The sequence below is a fragment of the Augochlora pura genome, chromosome 8 (genome assembly GCF_028453695.1).
Source record: "Augochlora pura isolate Apur16 chromosome 8, APUR_v2.2.1, whole genome shotgun sequence".
In the NCBI taxonomy this organism is placed as follows: domain Eukaryota; kingdom Metazoa; phylum Arthropoda; class Insecta; order Hymenoptera; family Halictidae; genus Augochlora; species Augochlora pura.
In genome coordinates, this window is record NC_135779.1 from 5,602,112 (window position 1) to 5,622,289 (window position 20,178).

At 49.2% G+C, this 20,178-nt stretch overlaps 1 protein-coding gene across 3 annotated transcripts in view; it reads right to left on the bottom strand.

Annotated features, from left to right (window-relative positions):
- Positions 1–20,178, bottom strand: part of LOC144474586 (uncharacterized) — a 189,245-nt gene that overhangs the window by 33,983 nt on the left and 135,084 nt on the right. For all 3 annotated transcript variants that reach the window (XM_078189627.1, XM_078189628.1, XM_078189626.1), the window contains 2 exons: positions 7,840–8,749; positions 4,858–7,144 (listed from right to left, as the gene is read on the bottom strand). In XM_078189627.1, coding sequence (XP_078045753.1) covers positions 6,502–7,144; positions 7,840–8,570 — 1,374 coding nt within the window. In that variant the 5' untranslated portion in view covers positions 8,571–8,749 and the 3' untranslated portion in view covers positions 4,858–6,501. The remainder of the gene's footprint in view (positions 1–4,857; positions 7,145–7,839; positions 8,750–20,178) is intronic.

A 20,178-nucleotide genomic window follows, 5' to 3' on the forward strand; every position in this document is an offset into this window, starting at 1 on the left:
GGTTTTTCGCCATTTACGGTTAAAGAGACAATATCGATCGCTATAGTTTATAGACACATGATACTTTAAAGAGACAGATTACCGTTCGTTAAACGTCGCCATTGTTACGTGTCACGTTTACTTATCATTGTTTTTTTCTTATCGTTTATGCTTTGTTTCATATTTTTTTTATATTTTGTTCTTTTGTTCGTTTCGCGTCTTTCGTGGTTGTGTCGTGTGGCCGAGGGTTGCTTCGAACTTGTGTATGTCTCTCTTACTCTCTGTATCCTCTCTCTCTCTCTCTCTCTCTCTCTCTCTCTCGTTCTTCTCCTCCTTCTTCTTCTTTTTCGTCTTCTGCTCTTGTCCTCGTGTGTCTGAACAGTGTATAGTAACCAGTGTAGCACGTGTCCGTGTCGCGGTGTGTACGCGTGCCCCTGTACGGTGCATTAGTGTCTGATCATTGTTTCTCGTTTTATCATATAACCGCCCTCCACAATATCCACCCCCATTTTTTTAACGAATACATCCATTACAGATTATGGAAAACTATGCGTAATTCTTATCATTTTTTTTTTCTTCTTATCTCTCTGCTCGCCCCGTCGCTTACACAAAGAGTTGTCTCGTTACAATCGTATTGTAATCGTATAATACTATATGTTTTTTGTTTTTGTTGTATCTCAATGTATGCTCTATCAATATATCCCGTCATCGTTACACCCTACGATCCCCCGTCTTGCCCCTCTCGTCACGACTCGTCCCTCCCCCCTCTCTCACATCCTCCTAACTATTCTCTCCCCTATCGTCGTCCACCACCGATCGTCTCGAAATCCGTTCCCATCTTTTTTCGTTTTTTTTTTTTTGGATTTTCTACAAGAGTATACATCGTGTGTTTGATTCTTCGCTGAGCTGAGCCTCTCGTCTCAAGCCGAGATCCATTTGATTCGCAATTTATTGCAACGCTTGCTCTCGCTTCCTCCTTCTCTCTCTCTCTCTCTCTCTTTTTTCCCTATTTATCGTCACTCTGCGCCATTGTGATCTGTTCCATCGTCCGTCGCGGCGACGCCCCGAGACGCCGAGACCGCGTTGAAATCGTCCTTCGTGTCGAATCGATGATTTCAGGTGACTCGTTCTCAATTCGATTACAAAGATTAGAAAAATAATCGGTTGTGTCGGGGTTGCGTCTCGTCGTCTCGCGGCCGGCCGCGATCTATAACACGGTCGTCCATCGCGGTCTTGTTCTCCCGGCGGATCGATCGGATCGTTCGCCAATTTCCACAGAGAATCGGCAAACGATCTCGCGTGCGTGGACCAGCTGTCCAGACCGTGCCCCGAGAACCTCGATGGACGTCGATCCCGTTCATCCAATCCGAAGTCTACTTTCGATCACTCCCCACCGTTTTCACACATTCTCCCATGATCTCTCTCTCTCTCTCTTTCTCTCTTTAACAATAGCAGGTACTAGCATAGCTACCACAGTCGTACGTATCGTTAATAGTTACAATTAAGTTTAGATATTACTAAAGGGTACTGTTCTCTCCGCCCTGTCCCCTCATCGCCACAGCTCCCGCAGCTCCCCCGCCCCCCCCCCCCCCCCCCCTCTACCCTTATTAGTTCCGCAGTTTAAAAACATTGTTTAGCACCCCCCGCGCGGCCGGAGACCAATTAATTAAACCCGCTGCCGACTGGCTCGCTCTGTCGCGGCGGCCCTCGTTCGTGCGACCTGTCGTCGTCAATTGTTCCGTCTAATAAATTTTCCCTAATTCGAAAGTGTCCGAGAACCCTTTTCTTCCAATGGACTTTCGTAGACCCGAGGTGCGCGCGCGCGCCGCCGAATCGACACGTCGCTCCGATATCTCGTCGTCTCGTTCTTGTCCCTTTTTCTTTTTGTCTGAAATTTTCTAAACCGTTTTTTCGCGTCGACGATCGCGACCGAGGGTTTTCACCAAGTCGGCCAAGGGCGCGTCGTCCGCGGATCGATTGAACACACCGGAACACCCTCGAACAAACGATTTTACTCTCGAACCGGGATCCGGACGGCGTAGGATCGCGGGCCTCGATCCGCCGCGGTTCGACCGCGATCCGTCGTCGATCGCGGCCAGCAGAAAGCTGCTGCTGCTGCTGCTGCTGCTGCTCTGCTGCTATAATTGCCGCTGTCGATCATACAAAACGGGCTATATAAAAATTCGTACGAAAGAACGATGAACGGTCACGCCTAGAAATTATGCTACACACTTACACGATACAAAGTCACGCTAAGGTAGAAACTAGTCTAAGGAGAGAGGTCGCGCGCGCGCCGGATCGAGCGGATCGACGGAAGAAGGAAGCCGCTACCGCCCTCCAGCCATCATCCTCATCCTCATCCTCTATACCCCCCGTTCTCCTCCGTTTTCCTTCGAGCGGTTCGCTCTGTCGCGCGAGCACGTCGACAGTCTCCGGCCGCGCGTATTCCGTACGTTTGTCCCACGACGACAAGATTAACACTTTTTAATACTTTTAGCACCTAGTGCCTGGCCCGCGGCTCACGGCACCTCCGCCGCCATTGCTGTTCCGCTATCGCCGCCCGACGGACACCTCCGATCTGCCTTCTTCTCACCCTCGAGAACTGGTTGTTCGATCGAGAGGCGTGACATTTTACGGAAAAACCGAGGATCGATCAATTGTTAACCGAGGATCAATCAATTATTAATCTAGGATCAATCGATTATTAATCTAGGACCAATTGTTAATCGGAGACGCTGGGGTTCTGGCGAGTCGAACGATTCCTTCGAATTAGTCACCGATTTTTCTATGGAATTCTGGACTTGAGCAACGCGGGTTACGCAACCGCGATCGTCATCGACGATGATTCTAATTCTCAATCTACGTAATAAAATACAAAAAATATCAAGTTAAACAACCGACGTCTCAGCGACGAACAACTTTTCAACGGTTTTGCTCACGGATGTCGTCGCACCGATGGTATCAGGACGGTACATCTTACTTCGGAACTCGTGATCGCGTAATTTATTGATGCACGTGCGAAGAGATCGAGATATATCTGTTTCTCCTATTATTTAAGTCTTTGGTACGTAATCTAGTTCTCCGAGGAATTTGGACGCTTTAACTCTTTTGGGGCACGGTGGGACATTTTTAGTCCCATCTTGAAATCTTGCATCTATATTTAGGAAAAAAATGTGTATTTTAACGAGTCCCATTCATAAACCTATGTAGCACGGTGGGACTATTTGAGCCGCACCGGATAACAACAAATTAAATTAACTATTACTGTTTTGTTATGTTTTCACATGATGTTATTATTAATAAAAATAGACCAATTTCGTTTAAAAACCGATGAAATTTCTGTGCAACACGGGTCTATTTTAGATCTGAAATTCTGTGCCACAAAGAGTTAAAGAATCCTCGTTCGCAAAGGGTTGTAACAGGCTGTTCAGTAACCGAACTGTATCTTTTAAAATTCAATTGCAAATGAAATTGTCGTATTATATAAATCTATGTGTTGCGATAAATTGTAGATGAAACTTATCTGGAACATCGTTATCAAAGGAACAATTAAAAAACTATCGCTAAAGTATTTAAAAAAAAAGAAAAATTCGTAGGAAATTATGAATAGTTCTCTAGACCCACGGAGAGTATTCTGAAGGAGAATCGTGTCACAGAGCCCCCCCCCCCCCCCCCCAGAAACCCTGTAAAGGAATTCGAAGCGCTTGGGGGACGCGTTCGCGGCATCGTGGGGCCGTCCGTCGAGGACAGCAACGGCGGTCTTTAATAACGTAATCACCTAATTAATCTCGCGACCGCAGGCTGGTTGCCGGCTCCTCCGCGTGTAGCCGCGGTCCCGCGGACGCTCCGCGGAGCCCCGTGATCCGGAAAGAACGCGGAAGCGTCCCGGAAATCGGCCGCGTCCGGAAGAAAACGACGCGGAAGTTTGGACGGGCGGCCTCGGGAATCGATGGGGGGGGACACAGCGAGAAATCGAAGCCCGGCCCCGTTCGATAGCACGGAATTAGGAAAGTTCCCCGACTCTTGGTGGGGGGTTTGTGTGTGTGTGTGTGGAACTTTGACGAGCCGAGGATGTTGCCCGATAATATCGAACCGTCGCCGGCCATCTTGAGCCCCGCGTCGAACGCCGGGGAGACGAGCGAAAATCGTCGCGCGGATTAATTTACCGCGGGATCGACCCGCCGCGCCGCGTCCGTACCGATGATCCGCGTCGCGGCACGCGGGGGTGGGGGGACAGCGAACCGTTCGACGAGAGCGACGTTTCTCAAAATAAGTAGAAAGCCTGAAGTACTGGAAGTTGATGGAACACCGGGCAACCGTTCCGTCGAAGAAATCAGTTTCCCCGCGAAAATAGGCTCGCGGATAGTGTGAACGATCAGCTCCGAGCGACAAAGGTTCCGCGCGGAGACTCCGCCCGTCCCCGCGAGACCGATTCGGGTGTCACCGTGAAGGAGGCGATCGCGCGTCCGGAGGAGTCCGCGCAGCCCAGCCAGGATCGTTCTTCCTACGAACACGCCGCCTGTCTTCATACTCTCCCCCCGCCTACTCTCTCTCTCTCTCTCTCTCTCTCTCTCTCTCCCCCCCCCTCGTCTTCTCTCCTACGCTCTACTGCATTTATTATAAAAATAAAATGTAAAATCGTACCGAGGACGAGTTATCCCGAACGGCACGGAACTGCGAGTTTCAGCGACTCGATCGGCGAACGAATCGTCCCCGTTGATAATGGGGCAGGGAAAAGGTACCCTTCGCCCCCTTCGATCGTTCAAGAAAGACGGATGTCTCCCCGCTGGTCCTGGTCCGGTTCGCTGGTGGTTCCAAAGGGAACGAGTCGTCGCCTTCTTCTCTTTCTCTATCGCACCCTCCCTCCCTCCCTCTCACTCTATATATATTCCTTCGCTCGTGATCTTCGGAGTGATCGACGTCGCTCCGCCTTAGGTTAACAAGTAGTTCCGAACCGTTTCGCTAGAACCCGTGAAGTGAGTGCATATTCTTGAATATAATACATAGGCTCTACAGATATATTCATTATCAATTCTCCGACTATACCAGTGAAAAAATAAATTATTACACGTTGGTAATATCTGTGTACGTGTTGGTGAAGTCGTGCGCGAAAGTGTCCAGTCCCCCCAGAGCGGTGTGGCCCCCGCGATTAAGGGTGTCCTCTATCTCTGTGTGTGTGTGTTTGTGGGTGTGTGTGTGTGTGTACGTTAATGGGTATCAGAATGGTTGTGTCGCCAGGTAAAATGCCGTGCCGGGTGGCCGAGATTTCTTCTCTCTATCTCTCCCTCTCCCTCTTTCGCTCTTAGTCCCATCGCGTGTGGGTCTGGGGCTGTGTGTGTACGTGTTAGTGTGGGTAGTGGGTGTGCACGCGTGTGTCACTCTTGGCGTTCTTCTTTCTCGCTGTCGCGGGCTCGTGTGGGCGCCGCGAAGCGCGCCGCGGCGTCCTTCGGCTCTCTCTCTCTCCCTCTCTCTCTCGCTCTCTCTCGGACCAGAACGATACAAAGGAGACCTGGATATATCGCGGCTGGTCGAGGAGAGATTGTTTGTCTCGGGTACGACGAACGTTGGTACACAGGGCTCTCTGCGTTAGCCGGTCGCTTCGTCTTGCTCGCGAGACCATCGCGAACTCGCTGGGTGTCGAATAGTATCGTCTCGTTCTCTCACCTCATTCCTCTCATACGTCGACGCGTCGCACGCACGCTTCAGCACACTGGCGCATCGATCCTATAGATTCTGTGTACACGTCCTTTTACTCTCATTCTCTCTCTCTCTCTCTCTCTCTCTCTCTCTCTCTCTAGCTCTCTCGCTCTCTTTTACTCGATTACTCTTTTGCTCTTTTACTCTGTTACTCTTTTGCTCTGTTACTCTCTCACCCTTTCACTCTTCCACTCTTTTACTCTCGTATTCTCTCTCTTCGTTCTCACGAATCCGCTCGCATCTTCGTCGCCGAGTACCCTCGCGATGTAGCGACGTCACTCCGATGTCTTCTGTGACCCGGACGCATCCCCTGCTGCACGGGGTCAGCCACAGGGACCGACCTCGACGAGAATCTTTCCGAAAGCGGTCAAGCGAGAGTCGACGACTCTCCTTCTCTCTCTCTCTCTCTCTCCTTCTCTCTCCCGTGTTCCTGGGGGATGACCACCTGGAGCTGTAGCCTGGCGACGGTGAGGCTCTGTTTGTGTGTGTGTCTGTCAGGGTGGTACACCTCTGGAGAGAGACAGAGCTGGGAACTAGGGGTGAGCAGGAGGCGCTCCGCCGGCGCTCTCCGGTCAGAGGCGCGCCCGGCGGATCGCACGTCGGATCAGATGGTGCAAGCGGATCGGGTGTGTGTGTGATCTGGGTTACGGAACCTTAGTCCCTGGACGACGCCTCGACACGTTATTGGAGAGACTGGAAAACCGTTTCCGTCTCTCTGATCCTCCACTCCTTCCTCTCTGGCAAAATCGCAGCTACAGCGGCAGCGCCGAAGATCGGCCGCGGCTCCGGCCGCGACGGTTTCTCGGCTTCGGCACGCGCGTTGTATTAGTTGGCGACGAGGAGGTGCTGGTACTGGCTGGCCGGATACGACGCGACCGAGCCGAGGCCGAAATTGTTCAGGCCGTCGACCAGCGCCGTCTTGTCCTGTTGCTGGGCGGTGCCGTTCACGTTGCTGGTCGCCGCGGCGGAGCCGACCGGGCCGAGGCTCGCGGCGGTCTGCGTGTTCCCGGTGCTGCCGGCCGTGCTGCCGGTCCCGTTCACGCTGCCGCCGTAGAACTGGTGGCCGGCGATCGTCGTCGGGTCCAGGTACGAGGACGGGAAGTTCGCGCCCGTGTACAGGTCGGCGGACAGGTAGCCGCCGTGGCTCGACGAGTCGAACATGCTGCGGTGCGGGAACTGCGGATGGTACGCGGCCGGTCCGTGCTGGAAGAAGTACGCGCTCGGGTCCGTGTGCTGCTGGCCGGCGCCGGCCACTATGCTGCCCGGCGACAGGCTGCGGCTTCGCGGGGAGCTCCGTGACACCGGCAGGCCGCCGGCCGCCGCCTGCTGTTGCTGTTGCTGCTGCTGCTGTTGTTGCTGCTGCTGCTGTTGCTGCTGCTGCTGCTGCTGCTGGTGGTGGTGATGGTGGTGGATCTGTTGCTGCATCGCCCGCTGCTTGATGTAGTTCGAGAACTCGGTCGGAGACATTCTGTAAACAGACACGGGGGACGGCGGGTCAGTTCATCTGTGCTCGCATGGGCTGTCACGTTGATGAGCTAGGTATTGCCGCGTCTGGTTCTGAACATGCATCGGAAACATATACGGAGTTAATATAGATTACACCGGAAATAGTATGAAGCGTACGAGGAGTCGATCTCGGAGGTCGTTAAAAACTCGGTTAAGAACTCGATGCCGAATCTGATGCTGGAGAACGGTACATGTTTGATGAACCTAGACTGTAATGATATATGCCATTACGAGGATATCAGGAGAATTGGTGTGCTCTACTGAGAGATGATAAAAGTATGATCTGTACAGTTTGAAGAATGAAAGACTATCTGTGTGAGATGCTTCTAGAAGTGTGATTAGATTCTAGATGATTCAATGACGGTGCAATGATACGGCAGCTCTAAGAAGAGAATTTCGGAACAGTGAAGTAGATAAACAAATATTCAGGTCGCCCGACGCTCTGGGCGATTAATACGCCCGACATCGGTGACATCGTAATAACGCAAGCCCGATGTCGCAAATGCCTGAGATACGTTGCGGCCGAGCGAAGGTAACTAGCTCATTGTCAGCGTAGGACACGCCGTTGGCCGTGCAACGCCTTGGGCGAGCCGGCCAACGCGTAACCGCGAAGTAAAACGCGCGCGCGGCCTTGCCAGACGGGATCGGTTTACGAACCTGTTGGCTCGTTTGCTGCTGGTTTTCAACTTGGTGCTGCCGAACTTGGTCTGAGCGAAGGTGGCGGTGGTGAAAGTAAGCGGCGCGGTGGTGCGCGGTATGAAAGCTGGCACGGGGCTGGGCGAGCCCTTGAACGAGCTGGTGATGGGCGTCGGCGACGGTGCCGACGACGAGCCGGACCCGTGGCCGTTCTGCTGGTTGTTCGACGACCCGTTGCTGGCGTTGCTGCCCAGCGAGCTCGGGAATGGCGACGTGGACTTGGGGCTTAGGCTCAGCCCGCTCAGGGACGTGCCGACCGCCTCGATCGGTCTGAAGCACTGCGCCTCCGGGTTGAAGGTCTTGGTCACCTCGCGGTCCGCCGAGCTCTCGTCGTGCGGATCCCCGGTCTCGGAGTAGAGGATCTTCACCGAGTTCATCTCGCCGATGCGGTAGCTAACCTCGCCGGGGTCCACCCAGACGGCAAGCTCCGCCGGAAGGATCTCCAGGATGTCCTGGATCGGCACGCCGCTCTCTTTCGCGGCGCGCTCGAGCACCGGGTCCACCGGGTCGCCGGTCTTCAGGCATCTGAACGCCGACCCTTTGAACGGCTTCTCCGGGTACCAGTGACCCTTGAACTTGTCCTTGAGCGCCTTCTCGAGCTCCTCGCCGAAGAGGTTCACCCGTCTGCGAGGCAGCTTGTTGTAGAGGTACGATATCACGAAGTTGAGCGCCACCTGCACCTCGATGTGCATTTTGCCCTTTGCTGGGAGAATCTTCGGGCTGTTGCTGGTCGGGGCAGCCGCGGAATTGGACCGAGGACGCTCACACGATCGGCCGTCTTGCTACCAACGCCCGTTGGTTCGCTGGCTCAAAGCCGACCGGCTTTCCGGGCGCAGACTGTTCCCAGTCAGCCGAGCGTTCTTCTATGGACCTGGAACAGACAACGTTTCTGGTTAGGCTATTCTCCTTCGACGTAATTCTCGGAAAAATTCCGCCGCGACGATTACATCCTAGCTAACTCTCAGAGTGTAACAGACGCTTGGCAAGGACTCGCTGTCCGGTAATTAAGTTCAACTATGAAGAAAATATATATATTATATTTAATAATTATATATATCTGGAGCATCGATCTTTATGTAAAATAAAAATGATCAACACCAATTGCAGGAAATAGGTATTACATAACAAGTTCTTCTCATTCGAATAACTCGAATAGCTTCATGATCACTTGCCGACATTTTCAGAGCCGTTTACCGATAAGATCCACGGTCCGCCGATAACCGTGACTCGGTAGAAAGTTGTCCACAGCCTGCGCCGCGTCGTCGAGCCGGTAAAACCTCGCTCGCCAAAACGACGGAAGCGCGCGCGGAAAGGAACCGGAATCCGTCGCGCGATCCCGGAGAAATCCGAGTCGGTTCACCGCAGCGGAGAGAGAGAGAAAACAGACCGGATCTTTAATGACGCGCCCCGACAAAGGCGGACCGAATAAAAATTCGCGAGCCCGCCACAAAGAAACCCTATCGCTTATTCTGGAAGGTGGCTGGCTGGCTGCGGCCCTCCCCCGTCCCTCTTCTCCGCCCGTCCCCTTTTCACCCGCGAACAGTGTGAAATCACATTAAAAGACGCCCCGTGGAGTATCCTCCGAAAGGGATTTGCTTTTACCCGGCGCCCGTGTTATCGGCTCCTTTCACTATCCCGCATTGAAACGGAACGCTGCTTCCGGTTACTCGGTGGTGCGAGGAGGGTGGCCCCACCCCGCCCTCGGGTCCCCGAAGAAACTCGAACGAGAGCCAATCGTTCGCGACGTATTCGCGGGCGGCATAATGCCCTCCTCGGGCATCCGGCACTCTTCGACAAAGAGAGCTCTTATCCGCGCGCGCGCGCCCTCCGGCCTCTCCTCGTCTTCGCCCGAGCCAGCGAGCGAGAGTTCTCTTTTCCCCGGTAATTTGGAACTCGATTATGCGCCGCATAAATCTCAACTCGCCGGCCGTCGAGCCTCTCCAGACAGATTTACGCTTCGCCCCGTAAGTTTCCACCGGTGGAGCACCCGGAAGAATCGCACGGAAAAATATGATCGACCGGAGAGAGAGGACTACTTTCAGCGCGCCGGTGCCTTTCAAATGATACCCGCGTCCGCCGGCGCCCGGGATCTTTATGCAGAGTGGCAATTGTCTAAGTTCGGGCGCGACGGAAATTCTCTTTTGACAATCGAAACGGACCGGTGTATCCGTGTCCCCGGACAATTCGACCAGAATTTATTGAACGCTAAGTTGTACTGATCCTGTCTCTTATTTCAACACCAATATCCAGATATTTCCAAAAAGATAGATCGTCCTGCATATTTACAATGTCTCGGATTCTACATTTAATTTTTAATCTATCCCTTAAAGAAAGCTGCTTTCCCAATGCATGGAAAATTGGGATTATCACTCCCATATATGTATACGTCAGCTCTATGTAACACAAAAGGGTCTTACTAGCCCGTTAATAAATAATAATAATAATAAAAGATACGAGCGATAGAAAAATATATTTCGAATGGAAGAACAAACGGTCGCCACGGAAAAAGAATTCAATTGTTCGCCGTCTCGGAAAGAAGCATCGGCGATCGATGTCGGCAAGGCACGCGAACCGAATCTCGTGGCACTATAATCGATCGGTAATCATGCCTGCACGCATCGTGTAAAAGAAATCTCGAGCAGCCCGCATCGCGATGTGTATCATTGCTTCGAGAAAAGGGGTACATCAAAAACGCTAGAAATCGCGGCAGGATATTTCGACCAGAGAACGGAGCGAATAGCCCGACGAAGATCTTCGGAAGCCGAGAAGTAAACGATAAGCGGGCGCATCCGTCAGGTGCTGGAAAAACGAGCTCGTAGCAGACAGGCTGCCGGCTAACTTTCGGGTGGTGCTCGTTTCCGGTCGAACGACGGGATAAAACTCCTCGAGAGAGGGTCGTTCCGCGGGGTGCTCTCTCTCTCTCTCTCTCTCTCTCTCTTTCGAACAGTCGAGAGAACGCGTCTTGAGGATCGGCTCGCATGCGGCGACGAATATTCAGCCCCGGCCGCTTGATCACCGTGAAACGAACGGCAATAAAGGGTGGCCTCTGGCCGAGCCGGTGGCCATTTTCTGCGGAGACGTCTGGCCCGCGGAAGTCGCTCCCCGTACCCGAACGACATCGAGAGGGAAAGGCTTCTCTTTACTTTTCCCCGCAGAGCTTTGCACTTTTTGCCCTTGTCGGCGACCCGGCAGTTCCTCGATCCCTTTTCTCCCGTCTCTTCATCCACTTCGCTCCACCCGTTTTCCTTGGCTCACCCTAGCGCCGCTTCCTTCATCACGACACCGCCGCTATCCTCTAACACCGTCTACGATTACTCGTCCCGCTACCGCCCCCACACCGCTGGGCTTGGGTCTCGGAACTCAATTCCGTCCCGTTTCCCCCTTTCTCGCCGTGATCTACCGGGTAGAGGCTAGAAGCGCGGAGGAAAGCGCGAACGGCCGCCGAGGAGTTCACTGGACCAGCAGCCATTTTGTAACGGGGTAGGAGGACATTCCCTTTTTCCCTCTGGCTTCCTCCGTTTTCCTTGTTCGCCTCTCTTCCCCTCCCTCTCTCTCTCTCTTCTCTCTCTTCCTCTTTCTTTCTCTTTCTCTTTCTCTGTTTTCTCGTCTCCTCTCCGTTTCCGTCTCCGCGCCTCTCGGCTCCATCCCCTCGCCGGCCAAATATTGCAGCAGACAACGTGGTCACGGGTATTTTTCAATTACGCGACTGCTGGATACCTTTGTGGCCGCTCTGCGGCCCGTTCGCACCCCCGGCCTTGCGGTTCTCGCCGCGGAAAAAAATGTTTTCTCGGCTCTGGTTACCACCGCGCCGAGGAATAAATCGAGGCTGCTATTTTCATTACGCGGCCTCTGAACGTGCGCGCCCCGCCTGTCTCTCTCTCTCTCTCTCTCTCTCTCTCTCTCGCCTCGCAATTTCCCGCAACGTTGGAGCATCTGTTCTGGAAAATTTCGGAGTTTTTCATCCACGAGGCCGAGATATAATCGCAGTCGCGTAGCGAGATTCGTAACGAATAATTACTTAAACGCGTTTATTCCGACGGGGGTTGAACTTTCTTACCGCGAGCAGCGATTTTCTATCGCGTCCCCGCTCAACTTCCGTGGATCGCTAGATCGGCGGGCAACGCGAAATTAATAAAGTTCCGTCATCGGTCGGATAAATAAATCATGAAGAACATCCGAGCAGCCCTTCGTCTCCCCCCCCCCCCCCCCTCCATAATTCAACGGAAAGTTTCGTCGGACGAAGTTCGTAATGTCCGCTGATGCATCGAACGAAAATTGCACCCTTTGCTTCACCGTTTCATACCGCACCGTACGACCCTCCGCCAAAGCCGCCGTGATTCCAAACTAATCCGCTCGAGTGTAAGATCGGACACGCGAGGATATCGAGCGACATCTGTTCAAAATTAACGAAGCGTCTTCGATTTTTTACGGGGCGTTCGTGCTTTACCGGAGATTCTATGGAACCTTTCGCAAAATTATGCGGATAAGGGATGGTATAGTTTTAAGTATGCACATTTATTATGTATTTTTTGTATGGGGAAAATCTTGTTTGCTTCTTCGATTTTCCTCGCAGACTTTCTCGCTTCGCATGGAAATATGTGGTCCAAGGGGTTGATGCCTAAAGGGGTAGGTTTGTGAATTTTTTAATAGATAATTTATGGGATATCGTTCTTTACTTTGGAAATAACCTCAAACGATGGCTTGCGGGGTTGTTGTTATGGGGGTGGGTAATGATCGGAGGGGCGATTCTAGTTGTTGTGTTAACTGTTAATAGATTACAGTATTTAATATTTAATATTTATTATTATAGGATTTAATATTTAATATTATAATATTTATATTATAACTACATAAATGGATTTCTACAAGTTCAACAGTAAATTAATATTAAATACTAAAATTCTTTAAATTATGAAGACGAATAAATTGCTAAAATTTCTAAATTAAATAAATTCCCTTATTCAAGCTTCCATCGTAATAAAAACTGCCAGAGCCTTAAATAAATTCACCAACATCGCGGAAAACCCCCTCGTCTATTCCGCCGTATTCACCGTTTCCTACTTTACTCACCGATTTTCATTAAAACTGCATAAAATCCGCAGTCTAATAATGACGCTGCGGATTTGTATGGAAAGTGAACATTTCTAAGAGATTGGGGTCAACGAGTAGGAAATGACATACGTGCACACTGAAGCTCTTCGAATATTCTTAGTGCACTAAAACATCGCCTATTCGTTATCGCATCGCAGGCAATTGTAATTCTTCGATGACGTACTGAAATTTTGTATGCACATTCTAATGCAGTTCCTGGTACAATTCACCACTAAACTACTATTGGCGCCTTGAACATTTGTTTCCGATGCGCTGTAGGTGCTTGGATAATTTAAACAATTTTCTGGCGCCTGTAGGCGAAGGATAAATTATTATCACACATTATTGGTATTATTATTGTTAATATATACATACATATATATATATAATGTAATATTATAGAATAATGTTTTATTAACGTTAGAAAGTATTTAATGAAAGTTCAGAATTTCCTTCATTCAATAAAAATTGGAAAAATTCAATACAAATTGTCTATTATATATTTTCAGATCAAATCACGTGCACAGTATGCATTAAACTCTGCATTTGTTGTAGAGTTACATGGTAAAATATTTAACATTGTTCACTTGAAACAGTCATGACTATTTTCAAGAATTCCGTTCTAGACGCCAATACTTAAAAAAGCAATAATAAATTTTTTTACAATGCCTCTTCGTTAACAACGATCCTTGAACAAACTTCCACCAGCAAACTGCGAACGGTGTATCACCACAGTCGCCGCAAAATTGGCATTAAACGCGTCGAAACGATAAGGACATTAATCCTTTTATTTAAAATAATAAATGCGAAAGATTGCTCACGCGACGTAGGATCGGAAGACCGGAGGAGCACGAAAATGGCCGACCTGTCCTCGGTAGTATCTCCGCGATCGGTCGATCGCGCGTGGTGTCGTGGGAGTCTGGCCAAAAGGAAAAGGTTTCGGTTCGGTCCTCCGGCTGACGGGCCTGGGATATGTAGGTTAACCCCGGTGCACCCTTTCTGCCTCCAACAGTAGTACACGCCGACGACGACGACGACGACGACGGGGTGGCCGGAGGTATTGATCCCGGCCAGGGTTGCCGGAAGCTTCTCAAGTTAAAAATACACGGTCGGCCTTGCCGGCTCGCGCGCCACCGAAACGTCCGCGTGCGCCTTCGCTTTTTTTCAGCGCGGGCGACGTCGTCCCCGTCGACGAATGCGGCGGAGCCGGGAAGACGAAGAAGTGGCAGCAGAAGACGAAGAAAACGAAGAAGAAGAAGCAGAAGCCAAAGAAGAAGAAGAAGAAGAAGAAGATCCGGGGGGACGGGTAGACGAGAGCGATTAACGACGGCCCGATAATTACCGCGGAAGCGCCGCGCCGCCTCAAAGACCAAGTTCGGCCGGGTGTCCGTGTGCTTTACGACGCGGCGCGGCCGGAGAACAACTATTAAACGACAGCGGGGCCCCGCGCAACTATTAATTAAGTCCTCCTAGCGGGCGACTTACCCCCGGAGGATAATTAAAAACGAATTGAACCGGGGAAATCGAGCCGGCCGGAGGAAGCTTCGGCCTGCAGCGTCCTGCAGCGTCTCCTCCTCGGCCGAGAGAGCTCGCCGCCGCCGTTGAGCCTGCCAGACTGGAACCTGCCAGGCTGGTTGGCTGCAGCGGAAAAGTTTCTTTGCGCCGCGATGCCGCTGCTGCATTTTGCATCGCGCGCGACGGCCTCGCCGGTTTTCGAGCACCGTTCTTCTCTCCGGCTCCACAGCTTTTCGGCCCTACTACCCCCGCTCCCCCGGTCCGCGCGTTACTTTGAAAATCTCCCGGAGAAGATTTTTTTTCCCGGAACGCTTCAGCTCTTTCGAGTGCTGGCGCGTCTTCAACGGCTTGAAAAATTCAGCGAAGACTTCCCTATGCGACGAATACGCGCTAGAAATATTTTTAAATACCACATTATGCGTTACATGTATACTATAATCTGTGAATAATCGTTTCGTTATTTTCCTTAGAATCGTTTAGTTAGGTTATGTTAGGTTACGTCGGGTTATCTCGAGTGCTGGCGCGTCTTCGACGGCTTGAAAAATTCAGCGAAGACTTCCCTATGCGACGAATACGCGCTAGAAATATTTTTAAATACCACATTATGCGTTACATGTATACTATAATCTGTGAGTAATCGTTTCGTTATTTTCCTTAGAATCGTTTAGTTAGGTTATGTTAGGTTACGTCGGGTTATCTCGAGTGCTGGCGCGTCTTCGACGGCTTGAAAAATTCAGCGAAGACCTCCCTACGCGACAAATACGCGCCGGAAATATTTCTAAATATTACATATTTAAATATTACGTATATACCATAATCCGATTAATCGTTTCGTTAAAATCGTCTCGTGCCCGCGCAGCGCGTTTTACGCTATCGTTGGCCTGCTCTCAATTGGCTCGACATAGATTGACTCCGGCCGCGAAGTAGGTCGAATATGGTCACAGTTTAAGGGTGGGATGGAAATAGGATCGTTTAAAGACGGCCAGAAGCGGGTCGGAGCTGGAAGCGACGCGGAAGTAACCTAAAAGTAGACCTCGGTGAAAGCGCCAGGACCGAACGGAAAAGTAGGCTCGGAGGAAGCTAACAACGGACCGGAAGCGGGTTTTACGTCCCTTCAAAGTTAGAAAGCCGGGGATCGGATCCGCGCGGACCTCTCCCCCCACTTCTCTTATCGCCGCGTTGCTCTCGACTGCAATTTCCGGTGTGTTCGTTCCAATTAGAATACGGCGATTCACCCTCTGATTCTATGGACAAATTATTTCTAGTTCCAATAGTTTTAACTTGGAGTTATTATTAACACTTTTAAATATTATTAACAAGAGAGATTTATCACAGAAATTCTGTACTCAACAGACTGTACTAAAAATACAGTTCCAAGTTTGTTAACCCCTTGCCGTATTTTAATGAGTCAGACTCGTGAAGGAGTCAAATTTTATTCTCTTGTTACCAATATTTAAACATTCAAGGAGATGTAGTCACGCAATAAATATAAAATAGCTTTTTCGTCTAGGAAATTAATGCGATCAAAAAAATTTTAATCATAGTAACTGTAAGAAAATGATACGGCAAGGGGTTGAAAATATAGCGTCATCTATACATAATCAAAATGGCAGCCAAGATGGAGATCCACTCTGAATCCGTCTTGAAAATATTTTTCGAGGAAGACGCGCGTTTCCAATGGAATCTTTTGTCCGGCGAATTCGATTCCGGCTCGCTGGTTTTACGGGGCCAGCGGGATCAGGTCCTGCGGATGAAAGGGGCGGCGTATTCAAAAGGACAGCCTCTTTTCCCTCCCGAAGAGCCCCGAGGAGAGGTGAGAACGCGTAGGGTCGCGGCTGCAGGTGCGCGTAAAGACCGACACGATCGCGCCCTTTTCCCGTCCGCTGAATGGAGGCCACGTGGCGTAGGGGGGCCGCGCGGCTGAATGTGGGCCAGACAAGTGTTCTTCAACGAACCAAGTCAATGGAGCACGGGACGACCGTGTCGTTTTCGGGGTGTGTTCCCCGGTTGGCGTGGCTTTTGTGTGCCGTGCCCCGTCGTCGCGTCGATGCGACGGGGAGCCGGAGAGACCCGTCGATAATTATGCTACTCGATGTATCGAGTGGGGGCTGGGGATCGGGCTTAACGGGGAATGCCATCGAAGCGACGGCACGACGCATAATTGCGCATCCGTGCATGGGGGACCACCCTGTGGAACGTGGAAGCTTCCACGTGGAGAGCACCCGTCGGCGCGATCGATCGCGGAAGGCGAGGCGCGCTCGCCGCTTTTCGGCCTTCTTCACGAGCCGTAGCGACCGACGGCTTGGACCCGCTCCAGGAAACAATAGATTTGTTGACAGCGTAAACTTTTCGAGCGACAGCAATAAATCGGCGGCCCAATTTCACGCTCGTGTGTCCCCTTTCGATCGGTCTGTTCGACGCCACTGCGGCTTGACGTTTGATTTATTCCTTCTTCTTATTCCTCAGACTTATTCGGGATATAATGGTGTCTATTTTAACTCTTTGACGCACAGATCGCATACTGAATATACGTATATATGTGTTTGCAAGGTAGGAACGCTTTAACTCCTTTCACGTTTCATTGATTTGCACTTATTTGTCCTTAATACTTTCCTTAATAAGTCCAGACAATGCTTCTTTCTTCTATTGCCATTTTGCCCTTTCGTTTTCAGACTCTGATAACAGAGGAATAAATTTCCTTTCGATTTAAAATAAATTAATAATATTAACGTATTCAGTAGAGTTTTCATGAAACTTGTATCACGAGTCTGACACGTTATTATAGCGCAGGGGGTTGGAGAAAATTGTAGGACTTTGGAAGCAATTATACTGTTCGAACAGAAAATTCTACAGAAAAATGTAGTTACATAACTGGTGAAAATTTTATAAAACAAATATTGATGATTTTAAAATATTATAGTTATTAACATAGTTATAAGTCGAGGAACTTTGTTAATAATCCTGTTCTTCATTTAATTCCTATTTATTTCTGATTCTTTTAATTCCTATTTATTTCTTATTCTTTTAATTTTTATTCATTTCTTATTCTTTTAATTCTCATTTATTTCTAGGGGTGGCATCCGTCGACGTCATACCAATTGATTGGTGTATCGAAAGAACGAGCAGGGGCTAACTATAAATGGTACTCATATATTATTCATTAGGTTACCAGTGTGTCCAGGATCTTTATTAATAATTCTGTTCTTTATTCAGTTCTTATTCTTTTAATTTTCATTTATTTCTAGGGGTGGCTTCCGTAGCCGTCATTCCATCTCGAAGGTTTAACATAGACCTTCTTCGTATAAATTATTATATATCTCCTGCAACAATAGGTATATCTAGCGTGTCACAGCTGGCAAATAGCGCAAATTATGGATCAGCCTGTACAATGGCTTTGTTCGCGACGGTTTTCCCGTCCTATATCGCCGCGTTTCGGGTGAACTGACGAGATCGGGTCGAGTTTGAGTAACGCAGAACCTATCGGTGAATTAGCGAACGGCGTTTCCTCTCTCTCTCTCTCTCTCTCTTTCTCTCTGTCGTGCGGCTACCGCCACTGGAAACTCTCTGATTACTCTATTCTGACAATGAATAGATGGCGGACGGGAGGAAACCGTGCGGAATCGGGTTACGTAACGACCGGTTATACAAGAAATCGCTGCGCGCTCACGTGCGCGGCCCGTCCATCACGGCGACTCCGACGTTTTAAAGGTCGTCCCCGTCTCGTCGCATAAACAAATCCGGAACGTGCACACGAAACTCTACGGGATCGATTCCGCGTCGCGGCACGTCGAGGTTCCGTTGTCGACGGGGGCGGCCTTCGGACGGCTCACCACGTTTGAGTTTTGGCGCATCGCGCCACGAACGGTTGCGGCAACATACACACACACGATTTCGGAGACCCCCGTCCGATCGATCGGCCTGAAAAATTCAACGGCTGCGCCTACCGATGCCGATATCTGCCCCGCATGCTTCCGGGGATCGTCCGCCATTCCTCAGGATCCGTTTCTGGGAACCATTTATCGAGCAACCTCTTCCTCCTCGTCGTTCGCCAGTCGTCTGGAACGTTCGATCAGCCCTCGTTTCGGCCCGGTGGTCCACAAATGCGTCTACGCGACGATATCCGTTTCTTCGTTCGATCGTTCGGTGGTTTAATAATGATTTTGACTAGAGTTCGAAGGATTTAGTTGCAAGAATTTTGTTGCAAGAATTTAGTTGCAAGAATTTAATTGTAAGATCTTGGTTGCAAAAATTTAGTTGTAAGAGCTTGGTTGCAAGAATTTAATTGCAAGAGCTTGGTTGCAAGAATTTAATTGCAAGAACGTGGTTTCTTTGACGAGTATTTAAATAGAGTGACGAGTCTTGCTTTATAAAAATAGGAAGACTGAATCTATTATTTGCTATAATTTGTATTATTTGCTAGTTTTAGGATGCTCGATTTTCCATGAAAGAACCTTTGTCATTTTATCAATTTTCAAATACGCTGCACAAAAATATTAACAAAAACCTAGGTCTCGTATTAATCGTAACTCTTCTCATATATAATAAATATATTTTATCGCAAAAACTAATTTTCTTGTATTTCTTATAATAATATTTCTCGAAAATAAGTCGAATCAATTAACATCCTTCCCAAAATTAGAACGTCCAAATTTCGTCGACGATAAACAATATAAAATAGAGCGAATTTTCCTCGATCGTTGCTTCTTATCACGCGACCGTTAATTACGCCTTGCCGGTCGCAACGCGCTGTAAACGCATAAAATCAGTCGTCCAGTTTTACGGAGGGTCATAAATATTTAATTCCGCGAAGCACCTTCTCCCGGTCGATTTATCGATCCTTCTTTTTTTTTTTTTCTTTCTTTTATAGCGAGCTATAACGCGAATGATAAAACACGAAATTTCTCGGCGACTGCGTAAATTAAAGTTACGATCCGATATAAAATTATTCATCGCTTTCTTATTAATTCGTACGCCGAGGACTTTAACGCGGGTATTACGGCCGCGCGAAGCGGAACGAAACGGCGATAATTTATGGAAAATAAAGTTGCTCGTATTTTAATGGCCTAATAAAAATGTTGCGGATAATCCGTCGCTGATAGATTATGACAACTGGTAGCCAGTGTTTTGTTTTACTAATCCTAGCTACGATCGATGCAACAGGATAGAAGAAATATTTTTATTACAAAATTGTCAATTCCTTATGAAATATAGTACGCGCAGCTAACAGATTAATTGACACTAAAAACTTCACATTTGTTTCACAGTAAGAATGTTGCAACTCGGTCAACTTAATCCTTTGCCATTCCATTTTCCTCATAGTCACGGTGACTAGAAGTATTTTCATTGCAACAATTACTAGGAAGAGACTAGATAGCTGAGAGTTATTTCGCGTTCACATTTACGTGAATGTTGAAACACTGATGACAAGAAATCAGATCTTTGTTCCGACTGTTTTTAACACTAGATTTACGGAGCGCATCTATTTAACATATTTTCAATTTAACATAGAAAAATTTGGAAATCGGTTAGAAAAAAAGGATGCACGTCCTTTCAGATTCAGGAAACTATATAAAATCCAGCTGACCACAAAGTGCTACAATTTATTCCTGATGCAGATAATATTGTACTCTTCGCCAAGGACTTATATAAAGTACCGTATCATTTCAATATAAATACTTTAATATCGGCACACCT